Below are 26,568 nucleotides of genomic sequence, written 5' to 3' on the forward strand. Positions count from 1 at the left end.
GTGTATTTCCGGCAGAGGGTTCGGGTATTTCCGTCACCAGCTTCGGATAGATTCGGCTCTTGGCTAGCCTCGTTCCTTCGCTCCCCGCCGCCTGCCCCGGTAACGGTCGCTGGGAGTTTAAATGTGCCGGGGCTAGGCCGGGTCGGGCCGCCGAGAGACGTACTGAGGCGGGGCTGGGGCCGCCGCCGCCCCGCTCCGGGCTCGGCGAGGAGGAGGAGGAGGTGAAGGCCGAGGCCGGGGAGAGCAGGATGACGGTGCTGCAGGAACCCGTCCAGGTACCGACCCCTGCGCGGCACGGGCTCGGGCTCGCTGTGTGCTCAGGCCCCAAGGCCCGGCCCCGGCCTGGCGGGGTGAGCCGGACGCGCCGCGCCGGCCGCTTCCCGGGGAGGCCTCCCCGTCGCCGGGCCCTCTCCTGTGATGGGAGGTGCCGCTCCACTCGAGCAGGTCCCGAGGGGGCTGCGGGCCCCGGGCGCTCAGTCCGCTGGCGGGAGCAGGCCCGGCCCGCGGGGCGTTGCGGCCGCTTTCCGCCGCCAGCCCTGCCTGCTCAGCCCTGCCTGCTCAGCCCTGCCTGCTCAGCCCTGCCTGCTCAGCCCTGCCGGCTGCGAGCCCGTGGGGTTGATGGGCTTCCTCACTCCCTCGTGTGCGTCCCCTCCCCATCCCCTGCACCCCTAGAACGAGCTGCCTTCGCCTTTTCTGCCCCTGTTGCGCCCCCGCCCGGGAGCAGCGGCCTCCCTGCAGGAGGGGTCGGTCTGCGGCAGCACCGCAGCTGAGTCGGCTTCCAGAAAAGGCCCTTTCGGTTCCCCCCCTAGATCCCCTGGGGACCTGTTGATTACCTCTCCATCTCGCTTACCTTTCTGCATTTGCTGATATTTTGTTTTTAAATGCTTGTGACGTGCTTGACTCTGTACGTGTTGTGCAAGTGAAGGACAGCCCTTCTTCCCAAGCAGTCAGTACCTTCAGATTGATGGGAGACCTAGGAAAGAAGATAATGTAGATTTGGGGGTTTTACCATATTTTAGTCTCAGTGCAATTACTCTGATGGGCTTCCTGCTCTTGTTCTCCGGCTTCTGATCCAAAAGGCATGATTCACAGAATTAAGAGTTGCATCTTCTTTCTACCTTTCCTGTATGCCCACTAGTCCAACGATTCTGAAATCTTTGCTAATCAGTCTTCTTATTCATGTTACTTTTTTTTTTTACTAGCTTTTCAACAGGGTGTTTGTGTGTTTTTCTAGTTATGCTAGGAACCTCTCACTGTGTCTTGGTAGTAGGTAATTGTGTTCTGTAATGGATGCAGTGAAAATTCTTGCTTTTGGCTCTCCTCCTTTTAATGAAAAGGTGGGAGGGGAAGAAAGACTTCTCCTGTGGAAGACCACGCTGCTGCCTTGGTCCTGTCTGTCCAAGGTGGTGACGGTGATGGCACTCTTGCCTACCAGGAGTTTGTGTCCTCATTGCCACTGTTTTGTTCGACTGCTCTGAGAGCAAGGGTCAGTGTGGTGCTGGAAATGCGCTCAGCCGCCCAGTCCCCCTTCTGCAGTGGTTGTATAGATGCCATTGATGTTACCCTTGGAGCTGGACTGGTGTTTTGTACTGGTTGGGTACTCTAAGAAAACATGAGATTACAATAGAAAAGAAAGCAAGAACGCTTTCCAGAGTGAATGGCAGGAAACAATATTGTATGTTTCCACTACTGTGCTAATTAGACTAACCAAGTGGAAATTATTTGCTATTCTGAGAGTTCCCTGGTAGAAGTATGCGAGCTTATTTTTGTTTTTCAGAAAGGTAAAGACATCCTTAATGTCATTCTCCATTCTCGATCTCTTATCAGGTTGGATGTTTTTATAGGGCTTTGCTATGCTGAATATATCCGTGTAGATTCTGTCTGTTTTCAAGTGACAAATAATTCCTCAATCAGTGATTCTGCTGTTGTTTACATTGCTCCTATTCCTTGCTTACAGCAATATGTGTGAGTTTAGGATTTACTTGTCGTGGCCTTGGACGTACCATTGCTTTCACTGGCAAGGAAGTCACCAGTGCACCATCCCAAAAGAGGTTGATGTTTGAGTTCTTCCTGGATCTTTGTGCTGTCAGCAGTGGTGTGGAGGTGGGACTGCTGTACTGTAGGAGTTTTCCCAACCAGCTCGGGCTTATTTTCTCAGTAGTGTACTATGTCCAGTGAGTGGTCTCCGTTCCCCATTTTGCAGTACATGTCTGCAAGAAGTCTGTTGCATTTCTGAATGCCCGTTTTAGCTGGAGTCCCCATACTTACCTCTGGTTTTCTAATTTTTATTATTTTTTAATGATATGGTTGGAAAAGTTGACATTTCTTCTCATTTTTGCTATTGCAGACATTTTTCCTTTCTATTTTTTGGTTCTCTTGCAACCTTTCACATGTCTACAGCGCTTAGCGTTCCAGGGAAAAATTGTCATCTTTACAGTCATGGTATGCAAAGCATGACAGATAAATAACGGAATCTCTGTGTGTACATTGCCTTATAAATGTTGGATTTTAATTATATGAAATTAATATCCCCGAAGGCATCCTGTTCAGCGGTTATTTTATAAACTTTTTTGATCCCTTAAGATGAACAAAAGTACCAGAGCTTATGTAGAAAACAGGCCTCTACTGTCCTTCCTGATGTGGCCAATTTAAAACTCTTCAGCTCAAACACAAAGCTTTGTATTCTGAGAAACAGACTGGATGCCTTCCAAATGTTTCCGGAAAATGTCTTGGAAACAAAAAAAAAAAACCCACTTTCCTTGCGGTTGAGCTGTTCAAGGTGATTGTGTGCTGTGACCCACTCGAATGATGCTTGAACTCCAAGGCTGAAAACTTGCCGTACCAGTTGCTGGTTATTTAGTGGACAGAATTAGCATAACTAGGAAATGTAGCACAGCTTGTCTCAGAATACTCTCCTTCCCTCTGCCCACCTTGAAGAAGTCTGAAATCTTTATAGCCTATTGACATGCTAAGCAGTTTCTATCAAGATTTGAAAAATAATTTCCAAGGCTATACAGCTGTCAGAACAGAACGCTTATCATTTAAGAGCTCTTTGGCTTGGGTATTAAGTGACACTTGCACAATGCACAGGATTTTCTGCATAGAAGATGGACCTGTCTGAATCTCCTGTTATTTTCTTACTCTCCTCTCCAAGGATCTTTTGCTGGAGAGCTGTGGCTGGTGTGGTAGTTTTGGAATTCCCTGATCACTTTGCATTTGCAAACTAATGTGTATTTAAAATAACTTGGAGGTTTAGCTGGTCTGCAAGTATGTTTGAATAAAACTTTGAAACACTTCAATCTTCCCTCCTCTCCATGTTTGTAGCTCTGAGAACAGACATTGCAACCACAGTATCTCAACCGCTTTACACGCCCGTGAGGAGGCTGCTTTTTGGGTCCCAGTTGATAAGTTCCATGTAAAATTTGAAAACTACCACGGGGAGGAAACTAAGACTGCATTTGGATTGTATTTGTCATTGTACTGCATTGTCCTGCTCTGAAGTATGTTGGGATTAAATATTGGATAAATGCCCCAAAGTTTTTTGCTTGAGTTTTTTGCTCTTCTGTTGTGGTTTACCAGTTGTCATGTGCCACTAATGCTGTGTAGATACATTGAGCTTCTACTAGAATGAACTAAATTACTTCTCTGTAAAGAGACTGATGTTCCTGTCCGAGGTGTGCTTCCTCAAAGGTGCATGAGAAATACTTTTTGGTAATTTGAGACACACGGTTGTAGTTCAGACATCTGTTCTCACAGGAAATTGTTACTAAGGCTGATTCCCTACCACCTTCATTTCCTCCTCTCACTCTTTTAGGACAGTGTGTGCAAGGATCCCATTTTCAGTGTCTGTCTGTTGAAGGCATGAGTTCAACTTGCACCTCTTGCGTTGTAGAATGGCAGTTGTTACACAACGGGGCTTCTAGCAGCTGTTCGCTTTCAATGAAACTCTGCTCAGCAACAATTGTTATTTGTTTTGTTGTTATTATTATATATGTAGTGTAACTTTTGTAATGTGGCTGTGATATAGCCAGAAATCTTTTGTGTGCCTCTCTGTCAAGATTGTTTCTGGCAACTTGCTCCTGTTTGAGAAGTCAAATGACATTGATTTCATCACCACCATACCTTTGTTTTGTAAGCATGCTGAGTAACGGCTCTGTAAAGACAGTATTTTTAACCTGAGAATGGCACAACTTGGCTAGGTTAATCTGAATGCCATTCATTACTTGGTAAAGGAAGAGCTGCTTCTGAGAGCAAGAGAAAAAGGAGACCTTAAGCTGCCCTAACGTGGATATAGTCTGAAAGATTTTAACACCCTCCTTGTGCCTTGTACTTTTTGTACCATGCTGTCTGTGGTGCACGGAACAATGTTCAACGGTGGAACTTTTCAATGTAGAAGGGAGTAATCACTTCAGGCAGACTCCCAAGTGTGGAATACAGTCAGAGAACAATAATAAAGTGTTTGTATTATAATAAAGATAATTTGGTTTTAGATACTTGCACACAAACTTAAAAGTACCTGTTGAATCCTTCAGCATATTGTCGGCACTTAATGACAGAAGCAAATAGTATCTCTGTGGAGATTTTGTGTATAATACTCTGTATAGTAATTGGAAACTCTGGTGTGTACTCATCATGAACACTGCGCAGGCTTCCCGTGAAGAGAACTTGCACATTTTTCACACCCTGAGTTTATCAAGTTATGTTGGAAGAAGTAGCATATGGTACGTTGCTGAGGGTTTTGACTGCTGGGTGACAATAAAAAAAAACCCTGGCAGATGTATTGTTAACCTCCTCTCCTCCCTCCCTTCCCCCTTTTGCCCCTCCCTCTCCCCCCTTCCCCCTAAGGACAGGCAATCGGGAGGAAAAGAAGGACAGAGAGAAGAGAGTTGGAAAAATTAAATTGTCTTACTAATGCTACTCATAAGAATAGAGAAAATAATACAAAATGTACAAAACCAATCTTGAAAATCTCAGCAACTGCAGAGCCGGCACCCAAAGTCCTGGACTGGACTCTGCAGCCAACCGGAGCTGGATTCAGTCTCTCACTAGGCCTCAGTTCACAGGGACGACTTGCAAGGTCCTCTCCTAATGTCGGCCATAAGGAAAAAAGGGACGAGATCCTCGTGATCTCCCACCTTTATATGCAGTATTCACGTGAATGGGATGTTATGCTCAGTTGGTCAGTTTCTTGGTCACCTGTTTTTGGTTGCCTCTCTTGCTGGATGTCCATCCATGCTTATCAACAACTTCGCATTCCATTGCTAGGTTTACCAAAACATGTATCTGGTTCTCCAGGAAAATGCAGCTCATGTGAAAGCTTTAGCTGACAGACAAAATTCACTGAAAGAGAAACTTGTTTTTTAACAAAACCAGGACATGCGTGTAACTCTGTTTGAATTGTTTTTTTCAGATTAAATTGGCACTTGCCTTTCCTACTGGGAAATAGTGCCATTACAGGGTGCTATTTCTGTAGCTCTGGAAGATTCCTTTTGGAGAAAAACTAGACTGCAGCACCTTGAGTTCATAAGTTCAGAACTTGTTTTGATCAGTAATAACAAAACTAGTGCAAAACAGCTGTTGGCTGCTTGTGGGAGAACTGCTTTGGCTCTCGAGCACGGCTGCTGGATGGGAAGGAGCTGCGGTCTGGGTAGCGACCCTCTGCGCACAGATCCCTAAGCATGCACCCTGCTGGCTGTCACGGGCGGGAGACCAGGCTGAATAGATCTTAAAAGGAACAGTTTTTCCCATCCTACCCCTCTTACAGACAATAGAAGGTCTTTATTCTGATCTGAAGAAAATTGGCCGAGTGGTGTTTGTTGTAAAGTGGCTTTTGCTGGACAGCTCTGCCTTGTAGCTCAGCCAATGCTTGTGGCAGCACAAGGGATTATGACGGCTGCTTTAATGGTGTGCACAGTTTGTACACTTATGTGCACGTTTCATTTGTGTTTCACTGGATTAGTGCAATCTTTTGATGTATATACAAATATTGGCACGCAGCTCTTGAGTTTGCTGTTTGTGAAAAAGGAAGATGGTGCCCTGAAGCAGGGAGCTGGTTTTGACCAAGTATGGGTATATGAACAAAATGGAGAAGCAGGTTGCCTTCAAATATTTATATATATCAGTTTGTCCATCTCGTTTGCATTGCATTCGTTCTTGTGTGATACCTTGCAATCCTAATTAGTGGCAGTAAAAAAGTGACTGATGAGCAAAGATCCAAACAAAACACCGCAACAAAAAGCTGTGGGTTGCATTCATCTTGGTTCTTAGGAGAACACTCATATCCCTTCAAGGAAATGCTGTATACCTAAAAAAACGTAATCAACGGCAGTCTTACATTGACAGTGTCAAATACTAATGTGACTTCTGGTCCTGTTGGGTTTTGGTTTGTCCCATCTCAAGATAGTTTAAATGAGTTTATGCATAATACCGTTACAAAAGTTAAGCACCCTAGCGTTTTTCAACCTCCCTGGGCACAGCTACAAGCAAAATGAAATATCTAGTAACCAGTTAGGGGTTGGCTTTTTTCTTGTCTTTACTTAATGTGTTATTGTTTGGTGGCAGTTTACAATAATTCATGCTCAGTTATGCACAAAGCTAAAACTCATTAACAGGTGGAAGTACTCTGTTAGTTCAGTGCACGTTGGCTGAGGTTTATAGATGGTTGTGTACAGTAACTAGTGAGCAGTATTCTTAGACTGGTTCATGACTTCCGTGCTAAGATATTTTTTCTTCAGTCTCCTTACTAGTAGTTGAGACAACTAAAACTTGGCCTGCATGTTTATCCTTATCCATTGTTCTTATGACACCAGTAAAAAAACCCAACACTTTGCTTTTTGACAGTAAGAGCTAATGAGTTTTGCTTTTCTGAAAGCTTCTCTCTAAATTTAAATTATTTTTTTTTGTCTTGCAGGCTGCTATATGGCAAGCACTTAACCACTATGCTTACCGTGATGCAGTGTTCCTTGCAGAAAGATTATATGCAGAAGGTATGTACTTTGCAAATATGAAGTTGATACTTTTTTCAATTTAGATTTAGGATTTTTGAGCCTCCAATCCTGCTTTGTTTTACTTCTGTTGTGATAATGAAACTTAAATTTCTGCTCGGGGACAGCAGAAGAATGCATTGCACTTAGGTTGGCAAATCAAATTGTGTAACAGCAGCCGTGCTATCTTATAGTAAAATCTCCTTAAACTCAGTGTCATGTTTACAGTGATCTGTTGTATGGGGTCAAATGGGAGGGTGGTGTTTTTAACAGCCTTGAGCATTGTGTGTCTTCCAAGCACACTTGAGGACAGATGCAGCTAACAAATTCTACAAGTAGTCTTGATATTGAAAGCTGTCTTTGATAATAATGCTGTTCAGATATGTTAATTGGTTTGAAAAAAGACAAGTGTGGTGAAGCTGAGACAATGAGAGTCAGAAGAATCAGAATGTATGGAACAGATATCTCCAGTTGAATTCCTTCTATCAAAAAGGTAAACAATCAACTAATTTATTTTATTATTATTATTTTTAATAGTGCATTCAGAAGAAGCACTGTTTTTACTGGCAACATGTTACTACCGCTCAGGAAAGGCCTACAAAGCATACAGGCTCCTCAAGGGACACAGCTGTACTACCCCACAGTGCAAATACCTACTCGCAAAATGTTGCGTTGACCTCAGCAAGTACGTAAATCCTTTACGTTCTGTCCAGGATTAGAAATGATCTTGTCGTTTAGATTTTTATTTGAAATATGTCATACTGCATAAACTAGTATTTCATTGGTCCTTCATCTCTGAAGATTGTAAGTTCAATTCATTTTGCTTGCAGATACAGACATAACAAACATTAGTCCATGTTGCAGAAGCCTCTAAAAGGTATTGAATAACTTACCAAGGAGTTGTCAAGCAGTGTAGGAGGAGAAAACATTGATTGCTGAGACGACTCAAGGAGACCTCTCTGGGAAGTGTTTGTTTTGGTTTTGTGTTTCTCTGATTCTTTGCTTATTTCATTGTTTCCGTTATGAATTTAATGGATGTGCCATGTCTCTCAAACGGTAAGCTTGCTCCTCTTACCCAGTTACTGGCAATGGGTGGCAGACAGAAATCCGGTTTTAAAAACCCACAACAAGCCCACCTTGAGTCCACACAAGAGAATGCTGTGTTCAACATAAATGGTAACTTTGACAGGGACATAGCAGTCGGTGTCAAGGTATTGTCCTGGTTTTCTGGAGTCTTAACGGCAAGAGTATAAGATGAAAATGCTCAAGCTGCAGACCCTAATGCCCTGAGAGTTTGTTAGTGAGAGTATTTCACTTATATTAATATGTAGACCTTTCAGGCTGTTGCAGCTCAAATCTAGGAAACAATGTCTGGCTGAGGTGCGGAATGGAGAGGATGAAGCACTCAGGAAGGCAAAAAACCTTAGTTCAAAAAACTTGGAATACTGTGGGGGGTTTTTACAGAAGTTTAACTGTCTCTCTACAAAATACTTTAGAGCTGCTGGGTATGCTCAAGTGGAAGAGGAGAGTTTATAGATCATGGAAGAAGGGGCTGGCCACTTGGGGAGAACATGAGGCTGTTGTCAGAGGGTGTAGGAGGCAACTAGGAAAGCTCAGGCCTCCTTAGAATTAAACCTTGTGAGAGGGGTCAAGGACAACAGGAAGAGCTTTTTCAAATACGTGGCAGATAAAACTAACAGCAGAGGCAATGTAGGCCCACTGATGAACGAGGTGGGTGCCCTGGTGACAGAAGATACAGGGAAGGCAGAGTTACTGAATGCTTTCTTTTCTCTGTCTGCTCTGCTGGGGGCTGTCCTGGGGATCCTGTACCGCTGAGGCCCCAGAGGAAGGCAGGACAGTGGAGGAGTTTGCCTCGGTTGATGAGGACTTGGTTAGGGAGCAATTGAATAGTATGGACATCCATAAATCCATGGGTCTGGATGGGATGCACCCACAGGTGCTGAGGGAGCTGGCTGAGGTCATGGCTGGACTGCTCTCCATCATCTTTGCCAAGTCTTGGGAAACGGGAGAGATGCCTGAGGACTGGAGGAAAGCAGATGGCACTCCAGTCTTCAAAAAGGGCAGGAAGGAGGACCCGGGGAACTCTAGACCGGTCAGCCTCACCTCCATCCCTGGGAAACCGATGGAACGACTTCTCCTTGGTGCCATGTCAAGGCATATCAGGGAGAAGAGGGTCATTAGGGGCAGTCAACATGGCTTCACCAAGGGGAGGTTGTGCTTGACCAACCTCATTGACCGTTATGAGGACATACCAAGATGGATGGATGATGGCAGAGCGGTGGACGTGATCTCCCTTGACTTGAGTGAGCCATTTGACAGAGTCTCCACAGCATCCTCACAGCTGAACTGAGGGAGTGCGGTCTGGATGAGCGGGGAGTGAGGTGACTGTGAACTGGCTGAAGGGAAGAAGCCAGAGAGTCGTGGTCAATGGGCAGAGTCCAGTTGAGGCCTGTACCCAGTGCAGTGCCTCAGGGGGCAGTGCTGGGGCTGGTATTATGCAATATATTCATCAATGATTTGGATGAGGGAATAGAGTGACTGTCAGCAAGTGTGCTGATGACACCAAGCTGGGAGGAGTGGCTGACACTGGAAGCTGTGCTGCCATCGGAGACCTGGACAGGCTGGAGAGCTGGGCAGGGAAAAATGTAATGAAATAGAACAAGGGCAAGTGCAGAGTCTTGAATCTGGGCAGGAACAACCCCAGGTTCCAGTGTAAGTTGGGGAATGACCTATTAGAGAGCAGTGTAGGTGAAAGGGACCCGGGGGTCCTGGGGACAGCAGGGTGACCATGAGCCAGCACTGGGCCCTTGTGACCAGGAAGCCAATGGTACCTGGGGTGGGTTAGAAGGGGGTGGTCAGTAGGTCAGAGAGGTTCTCCTGCCCCTCTGCTCTGCCCTGGGGAGACCACACCTGGAATATTGTGTCCAGTTGTGGCCCCTCAGTTCCAGCAGGACAGGGAACTGCTGGAGAGAGTCCAGCGCAGCCACCAAGATGCTGAAGGGAGTGGAGCATCTCCCGTGTGAGGAAAGGCTGAGGGAGCTGGGGCTCTGGAGCTGGACAAGAGGAGGCTGAGGGGGGACTCATTCCTGGGGATCAATATGGAAAGGGGCAGTGTCAGGAGGATGGAGCCAGGCTCTTCTGGGTGACAGCCAAGGACAGGATAAGGCGTAATGGGTTCGAACTGCAACACAAAAGATTCCACTTAAATTTGAGAAGAAATTTCTTCTCTGTAAGGGTGCTAGAGCCTGGCCCAGGCTGCCCAAGGGGTTGTGGAGTCTCCTTCTCTGCAGACATTCCAACCCGCCTGGACACCTTCCTGTGTAACCTCATCTGGGTGTTCCTGCTCCATGGGGGGATTGCACTGGATGAGCTTTCCAGGGCCCTTCAACCCCCGACATTCTGGGATTCTGTGATTCAGTGTGTTTATGGAAGTGTCAGCCAGAAGAATGCCTCCCATCCCCTGAAGTTGCTTAAAGTCATTTTAAAGCCTAATAGTGAGTGACCCATTCCACTGAGTGGTACTGCTCACTGCAGGTGTAGCAGATGCAAACTCCTTTTGAGCCTGTCTTGCCAGAAAGCAAGGCATTAGAATCCAAAGCCTGTAACATATCCCAGTATTTGATCTCATCCGAATGCGTGGAGCCTTCCGGACTGCATTTCTTAGTTGGGAAACAAAGCCAAACTAAGCACTGTCTTAGCTTGTTACCAGGTAAAGTACCTTCAAAAAGTGAACCATTTGGAAGACTTTCTTGTCCTTGATTTAGTATTCTACCTAAGATTAGGGACCTCTGGAAGAGTCATGTTGTATTATGTGTCTGTGGTTTTGGAGTGGTGCTGGGTTCTGTGTTTGATTTTTCTTCCCTGCCGGTGGAGGTGTTTGTATTCAGAGTTGTGCATAGCTCTGTGTTTCTAGAGGAATCCATCTTTAATGTAAAATTCATTTGCAGGAGCTAGATTGTATGTGGTTTGAAACTTGTGAACACTGACAGTGGATTTCTGTTCTTGTTTGCAGCAGGGTGAAAACACTGGACTACCAATACTGTGAGCCTTGTAACCCCCTTTAAACCTCTTGTTTTTTAAAAAGGCTTGCAGAAGGAGAGCAGATCTTATCTGGTGGAGTGTTGAATAAACAGAAAGGCCATGATGACATTGTTATGGAGTTTGGTGACTCTGCATGCTTTACACTCTCCTTGCTGGGACATGTCTACTGGTAACGTTGCTTTTTTTAATTTTGTCTAATAAAGTTTGGGGTTTTTTTATTTGACCAAGCTCAATTTTAGTCAAATTTTTAGTTGCCACGGGGTACACCTGTCTCTGAGTTATGTGGCCTGCACAATTTGGAGTATGATAGATGCAAGTAGATAGTTGTGGAAGCCATCTAACTTGTGAATGCAAAAATGGCTTGTCTTTCAGGCAGAGCTTCTGACTGATTGAAAATACAAATTCCTCTTTTCTAGGTTGTTAAGCATGTAATCTGAGAGTTGGGTTTGTTTTGGTTTTTACTTTTTAATGTTGTTGGATTTCTTCTGTATTCTTCCCTAAGAGAAGCTCTCAAGGCCTGTTTCTCAGTGTTGCCATCTTGATTTTTCTGTATCTCTTTTACTGATGTGTTGCTATAACCTCCAAATGAAAGTTCTGAGTCGGAACAGTCAGAATAGCTTTCCTAATTGAAGTGTTTTGCTTTTGCCAAGAAACAAGAAAGATGTCAGTAAACACGAACAGATCAAATAGGAGTAGGGGGGTTCTTGCATTATTCCCTAATATACCTGTTCTCGAAGAAAAAAAAAAAAATTCAGAAGCAGCTTATCTTTGTAGCCAGGTACTAACATGTTCAGTTTAGCCTTTAATTTGTGTACAGAAATGTTATTTGTAGATACTTAAAACCGATGGAAGGCTAGCAATTATATAACTTTCTTTGATGGCTGCGGCTAAGTAACTTTCATCTGTGTCTAAATATGTCAAATAACTTCAAAAGAACTCAGTATGACTGTGTGGCTTAAAAAATGAGCAATGTTGCTGTGACTCTCAGAGCGCTGTTGTTGTTCAACTCCTCTCCTGGAAAGTTATCTTGAACACAAGTGCTGTTCTTCAGTTTCCCTCTAAACCATTGCATTCTTTTCGCAGCAAGACAGACCGGCTTGCCAAAGGATCAGAATGTTACCAAAAGAGCCTTAGTTTAAATCCTTTCCTCTGGTCCCCTTTTGAATCACTATGTGAAATCGGTGAGTCTGCGGAACTGTTTCACTAGTGAAGATGTTTTCTGTGTTTCTGGTTATGTCAGGTTTTCTGACTTGCCATCGCCATGTGGCAAGGTTTATTTTACTCCGTGTCCCAAACAAGTAAGGAAGATGCCAGTGAAATTCTTTGGAGTGGTTTTCTGAGAAATAATGCATTTAAAATACTGGGCTTTTGTCTTGTCCTCTGCTATATTCACCGTTTGCACACTTTGGTTTAACAACACCACGTTTTCCAACCTGCGCGTAGTAGAATCTGAGAAACTATGCTTCTGAGACTTACTTAAAAGCAACTCTATTGTTTTGATAAAACTGATCGCGCAGGGTTTTGTAGTGGAAGAACGCTTCTGATTTGCTGTAAGGGGTTTTAAAACAATAAAATAAGAATGCACCCCTTTTAAAGGATTTCATCCCCTGTCCTCCTTTTTTCAGCCTGAATATTCAGCGTATAGACTTGGGAATAACTCTGTTTAAATCTCCTTTCAATCTTACAGGTGAAAAACCAGATCCTGACCAAACATTTAAATTAACATCGTTACAGAACTTTAGCAGCTGTCTGCCTAACACTTGCCCAACATTGGTACCTAATCACAACATCTGCCATAGGCAGCCTGACACTGTCCTTATGGAAACACCACAAGACACAATTGTGAGTTTTGCTAAAGTATTGATGTTTAAAGCAGTCTTTCCAGCCTAACTGAAAAATGCTAGTTAGAAACTACACTGTGCAGGTATCTAACAGCTGCCTTCCATTTTTCAGGAGTTGAACAGAATCAACCTTGAGTCCTCCAATTCAAAATATTCCTCTTTGAACACGGATTCTTCTATGTCTTACATTGACTCAGCTGTAATATCACCTGATGCTGTCCCTCTTGGGTCAGGCACTGCCATTTTGTCTAAACAGGCTCAAAACAAACCAAAAACTGGGCGGAGTTTACTGGGGGGGCCTGCGGCTTTGAGCCCGCTGACTCCAAGGTGAGTCCTTGAGACAGGCAATTGCTGCTGTAGCTGTGCTGGTGATAACGTTTGTCGTTTAAAACAGGAGAGGTGTCTGGTGCTGTACAGCAGACTCCAACGCGTGTGTGTGTGTGTGCTATAAATAATGCTGCAAAAGCTGAACAACTTCAGTGACTGCTCTAGTGTTTATTTCTTCTGTTTTTTAAAAAATGCAGTTGGTATTTTTTATTAGAAGAGAGGAACTCTTGATTCAGTATATTGCGCACTGCAGTGTTCACACTGGAAGACCCTTTAAAGGGTCTGCTCTGAAATAAACTCTGAAGAGCATTCTTTGAAAAATCACTCTGTTTTAAAGAGCATGCGTATATATGCTCTGTCCTATATGGCATCTTATTTAAATAGCCTTATGTTACAAGCCATTAATATTTGCATCGTCTGTGTCTGTTAGTTATTATGCAGGCAAAGAAAACTCTGTACTTTTCAGGAATATTTTCTAATAAAATATCTTTTATAGATGAGGATAGAAAGATATTAGAGAGTTAACGCTATTTCAGAACTACTTTGTTGATTTCAGTTGATCAGCTGGGTCTCTGTCTTAAGCGCAGACTCAGGCCAACTCTCATCGTTGATCTAACACTCAGGCTTTGACCCTTCCTCTTTATTTTGTTCTCAGCTTTGGAATTTTGCCACTAGAAGCCCCAAGCCCTGGAGACGGATCGTATTTACAAAACTACACAAACTCTTCCTCCGTAATTGATGTGCCATCCACAGGAGCACCTCCAAAGAAGGTATCTTGCATTCTAGAATGTGATTGCTGTTCCAAGAGTTTGACATTGCACTGTACTCTTAAAGAATCCATAATACAGATAAAAAAGCATTGCACGTGAATTGAATTGGGCTTATGGTGAGGAGAACCTGACTTACCTTCTGTTTACAAAATTTGTTTTGAATAACAGTTTGAGTGTGGAACTGATTTCAGTCTCCTTTAGTTGTGGAAATGGTTTATTAAGTGAGAATAAACAGTGTAAATTTTGCTAATCCGTGCACGTGTTTTCTGCCCAGATGCATCTGTGCTACTACCTAAATACAACTATTTAATACATTTTAATAGACAGCTTGGGCTTCTGGTGCATGCTTTGTCCAATGCAAATAATTACTTGGCCAGTTTCACTTCTGCTCTTCAAATACCGATTCAGAAAAGATTTAGTATAGCTGCGGCTAGAATGTGTGTGACTTAACAGAGGCAGTTTCCTAGGAAACACTTACATAAATGAACGAAACATCAGGATGGATCCAAAGGCTTCCTGTCTGAGTGGGCCAGCGTGCTTGTTGGGTGCCTGAACTGTCCTCTGATACCAAAGAAACTGAGAAGGCAAGGACAGGATGTTAAAAGTCAAATAATGCATAAACTGGTGCTGCTTGTGCTATGAGTGGTCCCACTTGCCAATTTCTGGTGTCTTCAGGAATGTCGTGTCCAAACAGCCATCACAGAGTTGAATGTTCCTGCCTGTGGAGTGGGCAGAAAGACAGTTTAAGCTTTCTTTAAAAGGCAGGGAGGGCAGGACCTGTTCTGAATCTTTTACAGGAAGCCTACACATCAGGCAGTGAGTTTCTATCTGAACTTGTTTGTTGGGACTCAGATTCACAGTCAAGTTATCACATCTGGAGATGTGTGAAGGTGTAAGACAATGTTTTGGTGCGAAGTCAGATCACACGTTTGTAATCTGTAGCAAATAAAAGCTACCAAAAAATGTGCTCAACTCAAGTGACAAGTGGTGACTCGCTGCTTGGTATTAATTTGACTGTAGGTCTCTATATGTTAACGTTCTATGCTGCATAATGCAGGTCCCTCTTTGAAGAAGCAGTTTATTTCTGTATCTGCTCCCAAGGCTTCTGCAGTAATTATTTAACTTGTGAAATACTGATTTATGCTATGAATGGGTATGCCAAACGGGGGCATGGCAGGCTCGGGTGTTGTACAGTGAGTACCTCAATAAAGTGATATTAATGGTGAATGTCTTCTGGATGTGATTGTCAGATAACAATTTAAGAATCTTTTTCATTCCCTGGTTATTTTCTTGTACAACTTTGTGGAGAAGGAACTTTAAATACATCATCTTGCAATTCTCTTTTTTCCTGCACAAATATCCTAATCTACAGTTTCTTGCCACTAGATGGAGATTTTATGTCTTTAAAATAATGTACATAAGGTTGGTAAACTCAGTGTTATTGGCATTTTAACAGGTAGAATGAAAAATCCTTTTTATGGGTCACCCTTTATTGAAAGAACACAAATTTGTCCTCCTTTGCGCAGTGTTTGATAGGCAGAAGGGTTTTGGGTTGATTTAGCAGAGATTGAGACTTCTTAGTGACGTAATAACAAACCTGTAGAAACTTTGTGTTATACAGGCTGTCAGCAGGATGAGCCAAGCTGGAACAAAATCTGTCTTCTCACAGAGCGGGAATAGCCGGGAAGTCACTCCAGTTCTTGTTGCGCAAACACAGAGCTCTGGCCCGCAGACAAGGTAGGGGAAAAGTGATCATCTTGGTATTACCTTTTGCATCTCCTTTCTTGAAGGAACTTGGCACTTCATTTGCCCAACTTGTGTGAATGTTCCTGCAGAATTCCTCTTTGCATGATGAAAAGGTGGGGTGTTTTTGTTAGGCAGAATAACTCTAACATATAAGTAGGAAGCTTGTGCATGGTCGTTAGTCTGTCTGTTTTAAGTTTCCTTTGCCGTTAGACCATTTCATCAATAAATGAGAAAGTAGCTGGAAAGAAATTCTGCTTGTGTTCTTGACATGCAACAGTTAATTTATTTGTTGTTGGGGGGAAATGTCCGTGCTATAGAACTTGAGCAATTTGTTTAAAACACAGATAAAAGCTGTTTTTGTTAAAAGTGGAGCGAAGGACTTTAATCATATTTAATCATCATCTTTGCCAAGTCTTGGGAAACAGGAGAGATGCCCGAGGACTGGAGGAAAGCAAATGGCACTCCAGGCTTCAAAAAGGGCAGGAAGGAGGACCCGGGGAACTCTAGGCCGGTCAGCCTCACCTCCATGCCTGGGAAACCGATGGAACGACTTCTCCTTGGTGCCATGTCAAGGCATATCAGGGAGAAGAGGGTCATTAGGGGCAGTCAACATGGCTTCACCAAGGGGAAGTTGTGCTTGACCAACCTCATTGACCGTTATGAGGACATACCAAGATGGATGGATGATGGCAGAGCGGTGGACGTGATCTCCCTTGACTTGAGTGAGCCATTTGACAGAGTCTCCACAGCATCCTCACAGCTGAACTGAGGGAGTGCGGTCTGGATGAGCGGGGAGTGAGGTGACTGTGAACTGGCTGAAGGGAAGAAGCCAGAGAGTCGCGGTCAATGGGCAGAGTCCAGTTGAGGCCTGTACCCAGTGCAGTGCCTCAGGGGGCAGTGCTGGGGCTGGTATTATGCAATATATTCATCAATGATTTGGATGAGGGAATAGAGTGACTGTCAGCAAGTGTGCTGATGACACCAAGCTGGGAGGAGTGGCTGACACTGGAAGCTGTGCTGCCATCGGAGACCTGGACAGGCTGGAGAGCTGGGCAGGGAAAAATGTAATGAAATAGAACAAGGGCAAGTGCAGAGTCTTGAATCTGGGCAGGAACAACCCCAGGTTCCAGTGTAAGTTGGGGAATGACCTATTAGAGAGCAGTGTAGGTGAAAGGGACCCGGGGGTCCTGGGGACAGCAGGGTGACCATGAGCCAGCACTGGGCCCTTGTGGCCAGGAAGCCAATGGGACCTGGGGTGGGTTAGAAGGGGGTGGTCAGTAGGTCAGAGAGGTTCTCCTGCCCCTCTGCTCTGCCCTGGGGAGACCACACCTGGAATATTGTGTCCAGTTGTGGCCCCTCAGTTCCAGCAGGACAGGGAACTGCTGGAGAGAGTCCAGCGCAGCCACCAAGATGCTGAAGGGAGTGGAGCATCTCCCGTGTGAGGAAAGGCTGAGGGAGCTGGGGCTCTGGAGCTGGACAAGAGGAGGCTGAGGGGGGACTCATTCCTGGGGATCAATATGGAAAGGGGCAGTGTCAGGAGGATGGAGCCAGGCTCTTCTGGGTGACAACCAGTGACAGGATAAGGCGTAATGGGTTCGAACTGGAACACAGAAGATTCTACTTAAATTTGAGAAGAAATTTCTTCTCTGTAAGGGTGCCAGAGCCTGGCCCAGGCTGCCCAGGGAGGTTGTGGAGTCTCCTTCTGTGCAGACATTCCAACCCGCCTGGACACCTTCCTGTGTAACCTCATCTGGGTGTTCCTGCTCCATGGGGGGATTGCACTGGATGAGCTTTCCAGGGCCCTTCAACCCCTGACATTCTGGGATTCTGTGATTATTTTTTTTTAATGTGCCATTTCCTTTCAGTACAACACCTCAGGTACTGAGCCCAACAATTGCTGCCCCACCAAATGCACTGCCTCGAAGAAGCTCTCGCCTATTTACTACAGATAGCTCTACAACAAAGGTGACAAACTTCATGCATTTTGGAAACTTGTGGGTTTCTTACCTCATGCCACTATACTGAATAATAACTTCCCCGTATGTTTATCAATTCTAGCAGTGAAGAAGATCCTTCTCATTCTCCAGTGAAGGAGAATGATCTGCCCCTTACAAGGGGCAGAACAGACGAATGTACAAACGAGTTATGATGCCATGTTATTTTTTAAGCTCTCAAGTACCCAATTGAAATAGCGGGAAGAAGAGTATCATGGACAAAAACAGAGATACGTGCAGGGTAGACAGATGCAGTGGTGCTGCTAGCTGTCAACCCATTTGATAGGGAGATGGTGTTGCTCAGATATGTTATTATTTTGAGCAAATACTCTTTTTTTTTTTTTTTTTTTTCCTCCCCAAAACAAAGTTATTTTTGTATCAGTTTTCTGCTCTTCAAACAATGGAGCAGAACACTGAAGCTCAAATACTTATGGACTGTAGTTAGGTGATATGAATAATTTGTGTTTAAAAATTAACTACTAAACATAGTCAGTTAGGTTCCTGAGTGTGTAAAAGCCAAACAGCTGGCTGTCATTGTTAAGGCTGCAAGGAAGCATACATACCATTTTATACCATTTACTTTCATGTTAAGTTACCTGAATTTAAAACACTTTTCTATAAAGCTCTTATTCTTCTTAATTGCAGGAAAATAGCAAAAAATTAAAAATGAAGTTCCCACCTAAGATTCCAAACAGAAAAACAAAAAGTAAAACAAATAAGGGAGGAATAACTCAACCAAACTTGAATGACAGTTTGGAAATTACCAAACTGGACTCTTCCATCATTTCAGAAGGGAAAATTTCTGCTGTTGCACCACAGATCCAGGCTTTTACTCTACAGAAGGCTGCAGCAGGTCTGTTTGAATGCTCTTGGACTGTAGTAGAGTAAAGCTGTCTGTATATATACATTTTAAGCTTGTGTGGAAAATGTTTTGCTCCAGTGTTTTGTTTCTTTCTTGTTTCAGTGAACCTGCAGCTGTCACCTCTGTATAAAGACATTGAATTCACTGTCTTCTAGTTAACTTACAAAGAACATGTGAAAAAGTAGTAAAAAGTGGCTCGTTGTAAGCAGATATATCTCGTAGGCTCTGGTCCTTATTAACAATTGAAATATTTTCAGGCAAGATCCTTGGAAACAGATTCAAAGGAGCTCTGAGTAACCCAGTCATCTTCCCCTAAAATTGGGTTTGTGTAGCCTGCTCTTCCTTCATATTTCCCGTTTGTTTAGAAACAAGTCTTTATTCAGACTGTCAGAAAATCCTAGACAAACTGCTGAATTCCTCTTTTTTGGCTTGATGATGTTTCCAGGCAGCAAGAAGATGTATCCATGGATACCAGACATGTGGAAATTGTGTTCAAACCTAACAAAATGTCTGAATAGCTGCTGCCAATGCAGAACTCCAGTTGCCCCAAACTAGAGAGTTTCTCTGTTCCTGAGTGCTCTTTTGCTGGCTAAAGAAGTTGTCACCATCTGACTTCGATTACAGAGGTTGATGTTTAGAATATTATGCCTAAGTTCAGAGTGCATAAGCCTGTGTTTGAAAACTCCTGAAAGATTTTCATAAGCAAATTGGGAGTAGTGCCTGCCATAATGAAGAGTTTATGGGATTAGCAGTTTCAAGTAAATAAGTCTCAACTATTTTTTTTTCCACTTTTATTTATTGTATTTTTCTCCTAGAAGGTCTGATGAGCCTTCTCCGTGACATGGGGAAAGGTTATTTAGCCTTGTGTTCGTACAACTGCAAAGAAGCAATAAATATTTTAAGCCATTTACCGTCCCACCACTACAACACTGGCTGGGTGCTGTGCCAGATTGGGAGAGCTTACTTCGAACTTGCAGAATATATGCAGGTAGGAACTGCATGGTGGGTTCTTACTCTTTTCGCTTTTGTTTTGCATAGCTGGAATGGATTTAGATCTTGAATCTGCATTAGTAGTCACTGAGCTTTCCTGAAGAGGCTGAGTTACACTTTTGATGGCTTTTAATGTTATTTCCTTGTGCATCCAGCCACTGGGGTCTCCCTGTCTTCAATCACAGCTGTGCTGATGCAGTTGTTTGTACTGCAATGTTGTAAATTACGTCACTGAAACAATTCTCACCCTTTTTGGTTGGTGTGGATCACATCAATGACCTAGTTTCCTTTGCAGCCTCGGAAATGACAGTATTGGCACAGCTAAGGTGATGTCAGAAGCAGAAGCGAGTGGTTAAGGATAACCCAGCAGTTTAACTCTCCTTGTCACTGTTGACAGATTGTGTGCGGAAGACATGCAGTAGGATTCAGAAGCGTTTTTTAAGTTGTACACGCAGTCTGATTTAGATATGGAGCACAGTGTGCTTTCTTAATAGTTTATTTTGCGAACTGAGGCTACAGACCTAATGACTTCCTAAAGCCAGTCTTCTCTTGTTGCTGCTTTGAGTGCTGTAATCTGGAACTTCAGTTTATGAAATGTAGATATCTACATCAGAAAGACTTCATTAGTCAGCTGTTAAGAAGCATAGCTGTCTCCAATGAAAGTAGAGCGTGTGTGTTGTCACGTGCTTCTGCATGTCCCATCACTGTATTTGTTTACTGCAGTGATTGCCATGTTGCCTTTTGCCTCGCGATTATTATGCACAGTGTCTGGAGGCGTGTACCACTTGGTACGAATGTGATATCTGTCATCTGTTAGAATGGCTAATAGTCATAACTGGCCCACAGAAGTATTCTACTCTTTTCCTGATTTTGCACATCATTTTTTTTGCCTTGTGCGCTGTGATGGGAACAGTGCTGTAGTCTGAGCCAGCAGTAGGGAGGGCTGGCTGCCTTCCTGCTTGCCATAACCGTATTGGAGTATGGTTGCTTCCTTGGCTTGAAGGGGAACTTACAGGACTTGTAGCTCTGCATGGTACTTACGAAGCAAAGAGAATGCTCAGTCTGGACACAGGAGGCTTGTAATCTTGACCTGTCTGCTCTGCTTTGATGGGTGGAATTTTGTTTTAATTTCTGTTCTTAGGCTGAGAGAATATTTTCAGAAGTAAGGAGGATTGAAAACTACAGAGTAGAAGGCATGGAGATCTATTCGACTACGCTGTGGCATCTGCAGAAAGATGTTGCTCTTTCGGTCCTTTCAAAGGATTTGACGGACATGGATAAAAACTCACCGGAGGTATAAAATGCTGTGGTGTTGAATGAGAAGAGGGCAACTGCGTGTAGCAAAATCAATGATTCGGAACAAAGCTCTGAGCTCTAATCTAGTTTGAGTGTATTCCCTGTGAGAACTGCATGGCAAAACTAGAGTGAGGTGGCAGGATTGTCTGGTGAACTGATGATGCCTGAAGTGGCTTCTTAGCGTTAGAACATCACCTTACATGGCAGAGGTTGAACCCTTTCATCTGTTAACGGTTATTTAAGTTTGCATTGGTGCCATTCGTTCAGGAAGATCATGGGGTAGTCAGTCACTCCTGCTGCTGCCGGTGTGCAAAGATGAGTAATATTTTTTCATGTATCGCCTTTTAATTGCTGTAGTTACTTCACTAGCACTTAAACATATTTGTTCTAGAACTTATTTTCAGGCATGTTGCACATTTTTATGCCAAAGTCCATTAAACTTCAGAGTGTATGGTAATATGAAGTCATGATATGCAAAAAGCCAGGCATCTTTTAATGGGTGCCACAATAAAAGTAGTAAATGTATGCATTTATATATGTGTTCTTAACAGAACTGAGAACTGTAGCTTGTATAGAACTAACTTTTTCTTTAGAGGAGAGGATCCTGTTTGTGTTGTCTTGCTAGCTTGTCTAATAGTAGAAAAATTGAAACCGATGAAGCAGTTTTTAATCATAGTAATACAGCCTGGAGAGAGGAGGGTGCAGATTCTAATACAAGGAGTGAAGAACAGTTCTGTGATTTGGCAGTGATGCTAAAAAATTGGGAAAGCGAGAGACTCTAGGCTGTGATGCTTTATAATCTCAATGCTCATTGCTGAGCAGGAGGGAAAGCAGAGGTTGCTGCTAAAACTGTTGCATTGCAGATTGCCAGATTTGTCATTTGGAGGGAGCTGAAGAGTGAAATAAATAGCAAAGGTGTTTTATTTCTAGCCTTTTCAGCAGCTTCAAAAGCTTTAGTCATTGGTCAAAGTATCTAATCCACACGAACTTGAGTGTCCTTAGGTTCTCAATTTCTGTATTTCAGCTTATCTAGCTATAGGGGGTATTTAGGCCTGTCTACCTCTTGGAAATGAGACTTAAATGTTGCTTTATTTTTTTATAATCTAGGAGGAAGTTATATATAATTACGTAAATCAGTGTGGAAATCTCTGTTCAGCTCCAATTTAGTCACTCTGAGTTGTAAAAAGTGTGCTAATTTTGCAATGCTGTTTCCACTAGGCATGGTGTGCTGCAGGAAACTGTTTCAGCTTGCAACGAGAGCATGACATTGCAATCAAGTTCTTCCAGAGGGCCATTCAAGTTGATCCAAACTATGCTTATGCCTATACCCTGTTGGGGCATGAATTTGTGTTAACGGAAGAACTGGACAAAGCATTAGCTTGTTTTAGAAATGCAATTAGAGTCAACTCTAGACACTATAATGCATGGTAAGTTTTGCTTTGTCCCTCTCCTTTTGCATGTGATACAGAACTCCTTTTGGAGAAATGTCCTCTGGATGCTGCCGCGGCTATCGAGCAGAGCTATTTCTGCAGAAGGCATGGGCCTCGTCTCTTTATTCAACAGTTACTTCCACAAGGACAGCAAAAAATTGGAGCTTTTTTGGCTTCCACAGATCTTTGCTGTAGTGTACCAGCTGTTTTGTTCTGTGTAGCACTCCTCATCCCTCTAGTTGATTGTTCTTCAGCTGCAGTTGGAATTATGAAATCTGCCGCTTTTTATATCTTAAGATACAGCTTCTTACAGCTTTTTCTGTAGGAAAAATATACAAAGTAGTAGAAGTTCTGCTAGTACATGTCACTTAACCTTGAGAAACTCTCTTGGGACAGGAATTAGCAGGGCTTATTTGGACAGCTTTAAACTAGACTCGAAGGGGGATGGGGATGTAGCTGGGGATGTAGGGCATCACTCTACAGCTGATGAAGGCCGGGAGGTCTCCCACACCCCTGGGGTGAAATCGGTGTGCTCGCTCGCTCTCTGAAATGCCTGCACACCAATGCGTGCAGCATGGGGAACAAGCAGGAGGAGTTAGAAACCTGTGTTAGGGCAGGAGATTATGACCTAGTGGCAATGACGGAGACATGGTGGGACAGCACACGTGACTGGAATGTGGTGACGGATGGCTGTGTCCTTTTCAGGAAAGACAGGCCAGCCAGGCGTGGCGGTGGAGTTGCTCTTTACATGAGAGAGCAACTACAATGTATTGAGTATTGTCCAGGCACAGATGAGGAGTGAGTTGAGAGTCTATGGGCGAAAGTTAAGGGGCAGGCTGGCAAAGGTGATACTATTGTGGGTGTATTATAGGCCACCAGATCAGGGTGAGGAAGTTGATGAGGCTTCTACAGACAGCTGAGAGCAGCCTCACAGTCACAGGCCGTGGCTGTGGTGAGGGATTGGCTTCACCAAGGGGAGGTTGTGCTTGACCAACCTCATTGACTGTTATGAGGACATACCAAGATGGATGGATGATGGCAGAGCGGTGGACGTGATCTCCCTTGACTTGAGTGAGCCATTTGACAGAGTCTCCACAGCATCCTCACAGCTGAACTGAGGGAGTGCGGTCTGGATGAGCGGGGAGTGAGGTGACTGTGAACTGGCTGAAGGGAAGAAGCCAGAGAGTCGCGGTCAATGGGCAGAGTCCAGTTGAGGCCTGTACCCAGTGCAGTGCCTCAGGGGGCAGTGCTGGGGCTGGTATTATGCAATATATTCATCAATGATTTGCATGAGGGAATAGAGTGACTGTCAGCAAGTGTGCTGATGACACCAAGCTGGGAGGAGTGGCTGACACTGGAAGCTGTGCTGCCATCGGAGACCTGGACAGGCTGGAGAGCTGGGCAGGGAAAAATGTAATGAAATAGAACAAGGGCAAGTGCAGAGTCTTGAATCTGGGCAGGAACAACCCCAGGTTCCAGTGTAAGTTGGGGAATGACCTATTAGAGAGCAGTGTAGGGGAAAGGGACCTGGGGGTCCTGAGGACAGCAGGGTGACCATGAGCCAGCACTGGGCCCTTGTGGCCAGGAAGCCAATGGGACCTGGGGTGGGTTAGAAGGGGGTGGTCAGTAGGTCAGAGAGGTTCTCCTGCCCCTCTGCTCTGCCCTTGGGAGACCACACCTGGAATATTGTGTCCAGTTGTGGCCCCTCAGTTCCAGCAGGACAGGGAACTGCTGGAGAGAGTCCAGCGCAGCCACCAAGATGCTGAAGGGAGTGGAGCATCTCCCGTGTGAGGAAAGGCTGAGGGAGCTGGGGCTCTGGAGCTGGACAAGAGGAGGCTGAGGGGGGACTCATTCCTGGGGATCAATATGGAAAGGGGCAGTGTCAGGAGGATGGAGCCAGGCTCTTCTGGGTGACAACCAGTGACAGGACAAGGGGCAATGGGTGCAAACTGGAACACAGGAGGTTCCACTTAAAGATGAGAAGCAACTTGTTCCTGGTGAGGGTGGCAGAGCCTGGCCCAGGCTGCCCAAGGGGTTGTGGAGTCTCCTTCTTTGCAGACATTCCAACCCGCCTGGACACCTTCCTGTGTAACCTCATCTGGGTGTTCCTGCTCCATGGGGGGATTGCACTGCATGAGCTTTCCAGGGCCCTTCCAACCCCTGACATTCTGGGATTCTGTAATTTTATGCGTTTTGCTTTGTAGTTGTTTAGCCTGTCTTCCTGTGTATCAAATATCAGTCATTCAAACTACTCATTGGGGGTGGGGTGCGGCCGAGTAAATTTTAGACGTAGCTTTTTCCCACAATAACTTGCTTCCCACCCTGGATGGGGTCGGCAAATCTGTAGACTGTTTCTTCCAGGTTATATTCACTGATAAATACTAGTTTGATTAGAATACAGTCTTACTTAAAAACTGTTTTTCTACTTGCAGGTATGGGTTGGGAATGATTTATTACAAACAGGAAAAATTCAGTCTAGCAGAAATGCATTTCCAGAAAGCCCTTGATATCAATCCTCAGAGCTCAGTCTTACTGTGTCACATCGGGGTGGTGAGTAGATTGCACTTTAACTCTATCTTTGGGTGGGTTTTTTATCTGCTTTTGTACTTTATTTGCAGTAGAAAAGTAATTCTGAATGTTTTTTTAACAAAAAAGCATAGCAAGTTCAGAATACCTATTTAGGGATCTTAAGTGCCATATGAATTATTATTAATTGATTAATTCTGATACGGAATTAATGGGTCAGAAAAGAAATCCTCCTCTTTTTTCCAAACTACTTTTAGCCGATAATGGAATTATACTATCAGGTCGTGTTTGTGAGTTGGCCTAACTAGTAGTGATATGAAAATCAAGCCTGTGTGCAGATACTCATGTGAACAGAGTATAGGGGTTTTTATACTTGATACATAAGAAATGAAGTGGGTTTCAGTTGCTGTTGCATGCAGTTGCATCAGCACTTCCAGTTCTAGAAAATGCTAAGGCACCCATTTTGCCTTTCAGGGTGTGATATTTTGGCCCTGGCTCTATGTCCACATTGCCCTCGTTCCAGTCACTTGCAGATGTGACAAACTTATTTTTTAGGCTGCTTGATGCCAAGTAAAGTTTAAGTAGCAGGCAGCTACTTCAACTAACATTGAGTAGCTTAATTTTATGGGGCTATTTGAAAAGTTGGTCGATTATCCATCTGCCACTGTGGTCCTTAAGCTGTAGCCTCGCTGCAGCCAAGACTTGCTTACAAAGTCAAGCAGCAGTCCTGAGGTATTTGTGATGGTGAGTTAAGGCTGCGTAAGCGTGGTGGATGGTTACCTGCTGGTGTTCGTTTGCCTTCCATGCGTCAGCAAAGCTGTGTCAAATTGTACAGGGATAGTGGCTGCTTCTCGTTGATGTATAGAGAAAGGCATGGAGTTCACTCCTGGCCAAAGGTTAAATAACTTCTGTAAGCCACTGGGAGGGGAGAATGTTTTGAGGTGTAGACAAGGCAAGCTGACGTTTTCTTCCTCTAAGAAAGCTTGTTAAGACTTGGTCTAGAATTGGGCAATTTTATTTGAGGAACAGATTGTGAGTAGATGTAGTCAAATGGATTTGTCCTTGTCTGGCAGCTGAGCTGTTGTTTTCCTTTTGAAAATTGTTCTCTTTTTCTGTGGTAGGTCCAGCATGCACTGAAAAAATCTGATAAGGCTTTGGATACTTTAAACAAAGCTATTAACATTGACCCCAAGAACCCGCTATGCAAATTCCATAGAGCTTCTGTATTGTTTGCAAATGAAAAATACAAGGTAAGATTTGGTACAAGTAGACAACCTTAAGTTACCTTTAAATTGCTGTGGCTAGGAACGGGAACGCACTGGAAGCCAAATGTTCGCAGATCACCACTGAGGAGCATCAGGGCCTGTGGGAAGAGCCTGGGACGCTGGCCTGTCTCATGGGGGCTGACATGAAGCATTTGCTTTGACAAGTGCTACCTTTGCCAAGGAAACGATGTTACATTTTGGATTGCTGTAAAATCTAGGGCTAGCAAGCGATGTTTTTAAAGTTATTATTTTAGTCCGACCCTGGAAAAAGAAAGAAGCGGAAATTATTGCAGCTCGCACCAATATGCAGCTGTATTAAGAAGAGCTTATACTAAACTACTAAAAAAAGGCTCAGCAAACTGCCCAAAACCAATTACAGCAATAAGGAGGAGTCACTTCAAAGGCTTTGTTATCGAGTGAGAAATAAGAAGCTAAGCAATTTTGGTCTGATTCGTGCCGACCTGTGCCCTGCTTAG

At 44.1% G+C, this 26,568-nt stretch overlaps 1 protein-coding gene across 5 annotated transcripts in view; it reads left to right on the forward strand.

Moving 5' to 3' along the window:
* Positions 1-5: 5 nt before the first annotated feature.
* Positions 6-26,568, forward strand: part of CDC27 (cell division cycle 27) — a 33,710-nt gene continuing 7,147 nt past the window's right edge. Inside the window, exons 1-16 of one of the 5 annotated variants that reach the window (XM_005515586.3) lie at positions 6-275; positions 6,911-6,986; positions 7,521-7,668; positions 11,089-11,214; positions 12,129-12,226; positions 12,733-12,887; positions 12,999-13,213; positions 13,869-13,983; positions 15,605-15,720; positions 17,595-17,694; positions 18,369-18,576; positions 19,401-19,573; positions 20,717-20,869; positions 22,090-22,298; positions 24,734-24,851; positions 25,949-26,077. In XM_005515586.3, coding sequence (XP_005515643.1) covers positions 249-275; positions 6,911-6,986; positions 7,521-7,668; positions 11,089-11,214; positions 12,129-12,226; positions 12,733-12,887; positions 12,999-13,213; positions 13,869-13,983; positions 15,605-15,720; positions 17,595-17,694; positions 18,369-18,576; positions 19,401-19,573; positions 20,717-20,869; positions 22,090-22,298; positions 24,734-24,851; positions 25,949-26,077 — 2,166 coding nt within the window. In that variant the 5' untranslated portion in view covers positions 6-248. Of the gene's footprint in view, positions 276-6,910; positions 6,987-7,520; positions 7,669-11,016; positions 11,215-12,128; positions 12,227-12,732; positions 12,888-12,998; positions 13,214-13,868; positions 13,984-15,586; positions 15,721-17,594; positions 17,695-18,368; positions 18,577-19,400; positions 19,574-20,716; positions 20,870-22,089; positions 22,299-24,733; positions 24,852-25,948; positions 26,078-26,568 lie in introns of all 5 variants that reach the window. The other 4 variants (XM_005515587.3, XM_065039519.1, XM_065039520.1 and 1 more) reach the window with 4 other exon arrangements.

The sequence above is a fragment of the Columba livia genome, chromosome 23 (genome assembly GCF_036013475.1).
Source record: "Columba livia isolate bColLiv1 breed racing homer chromosome 23, bColLiv1.pat.W.v2, whole genome shotgun sequence".
In the NCBI taxonomy this organism is placed as follows: Eukaryota; Metazoa; Chordata; class Aves; order Columbiformes; family Columbidae; genus Columba; species Columba livia.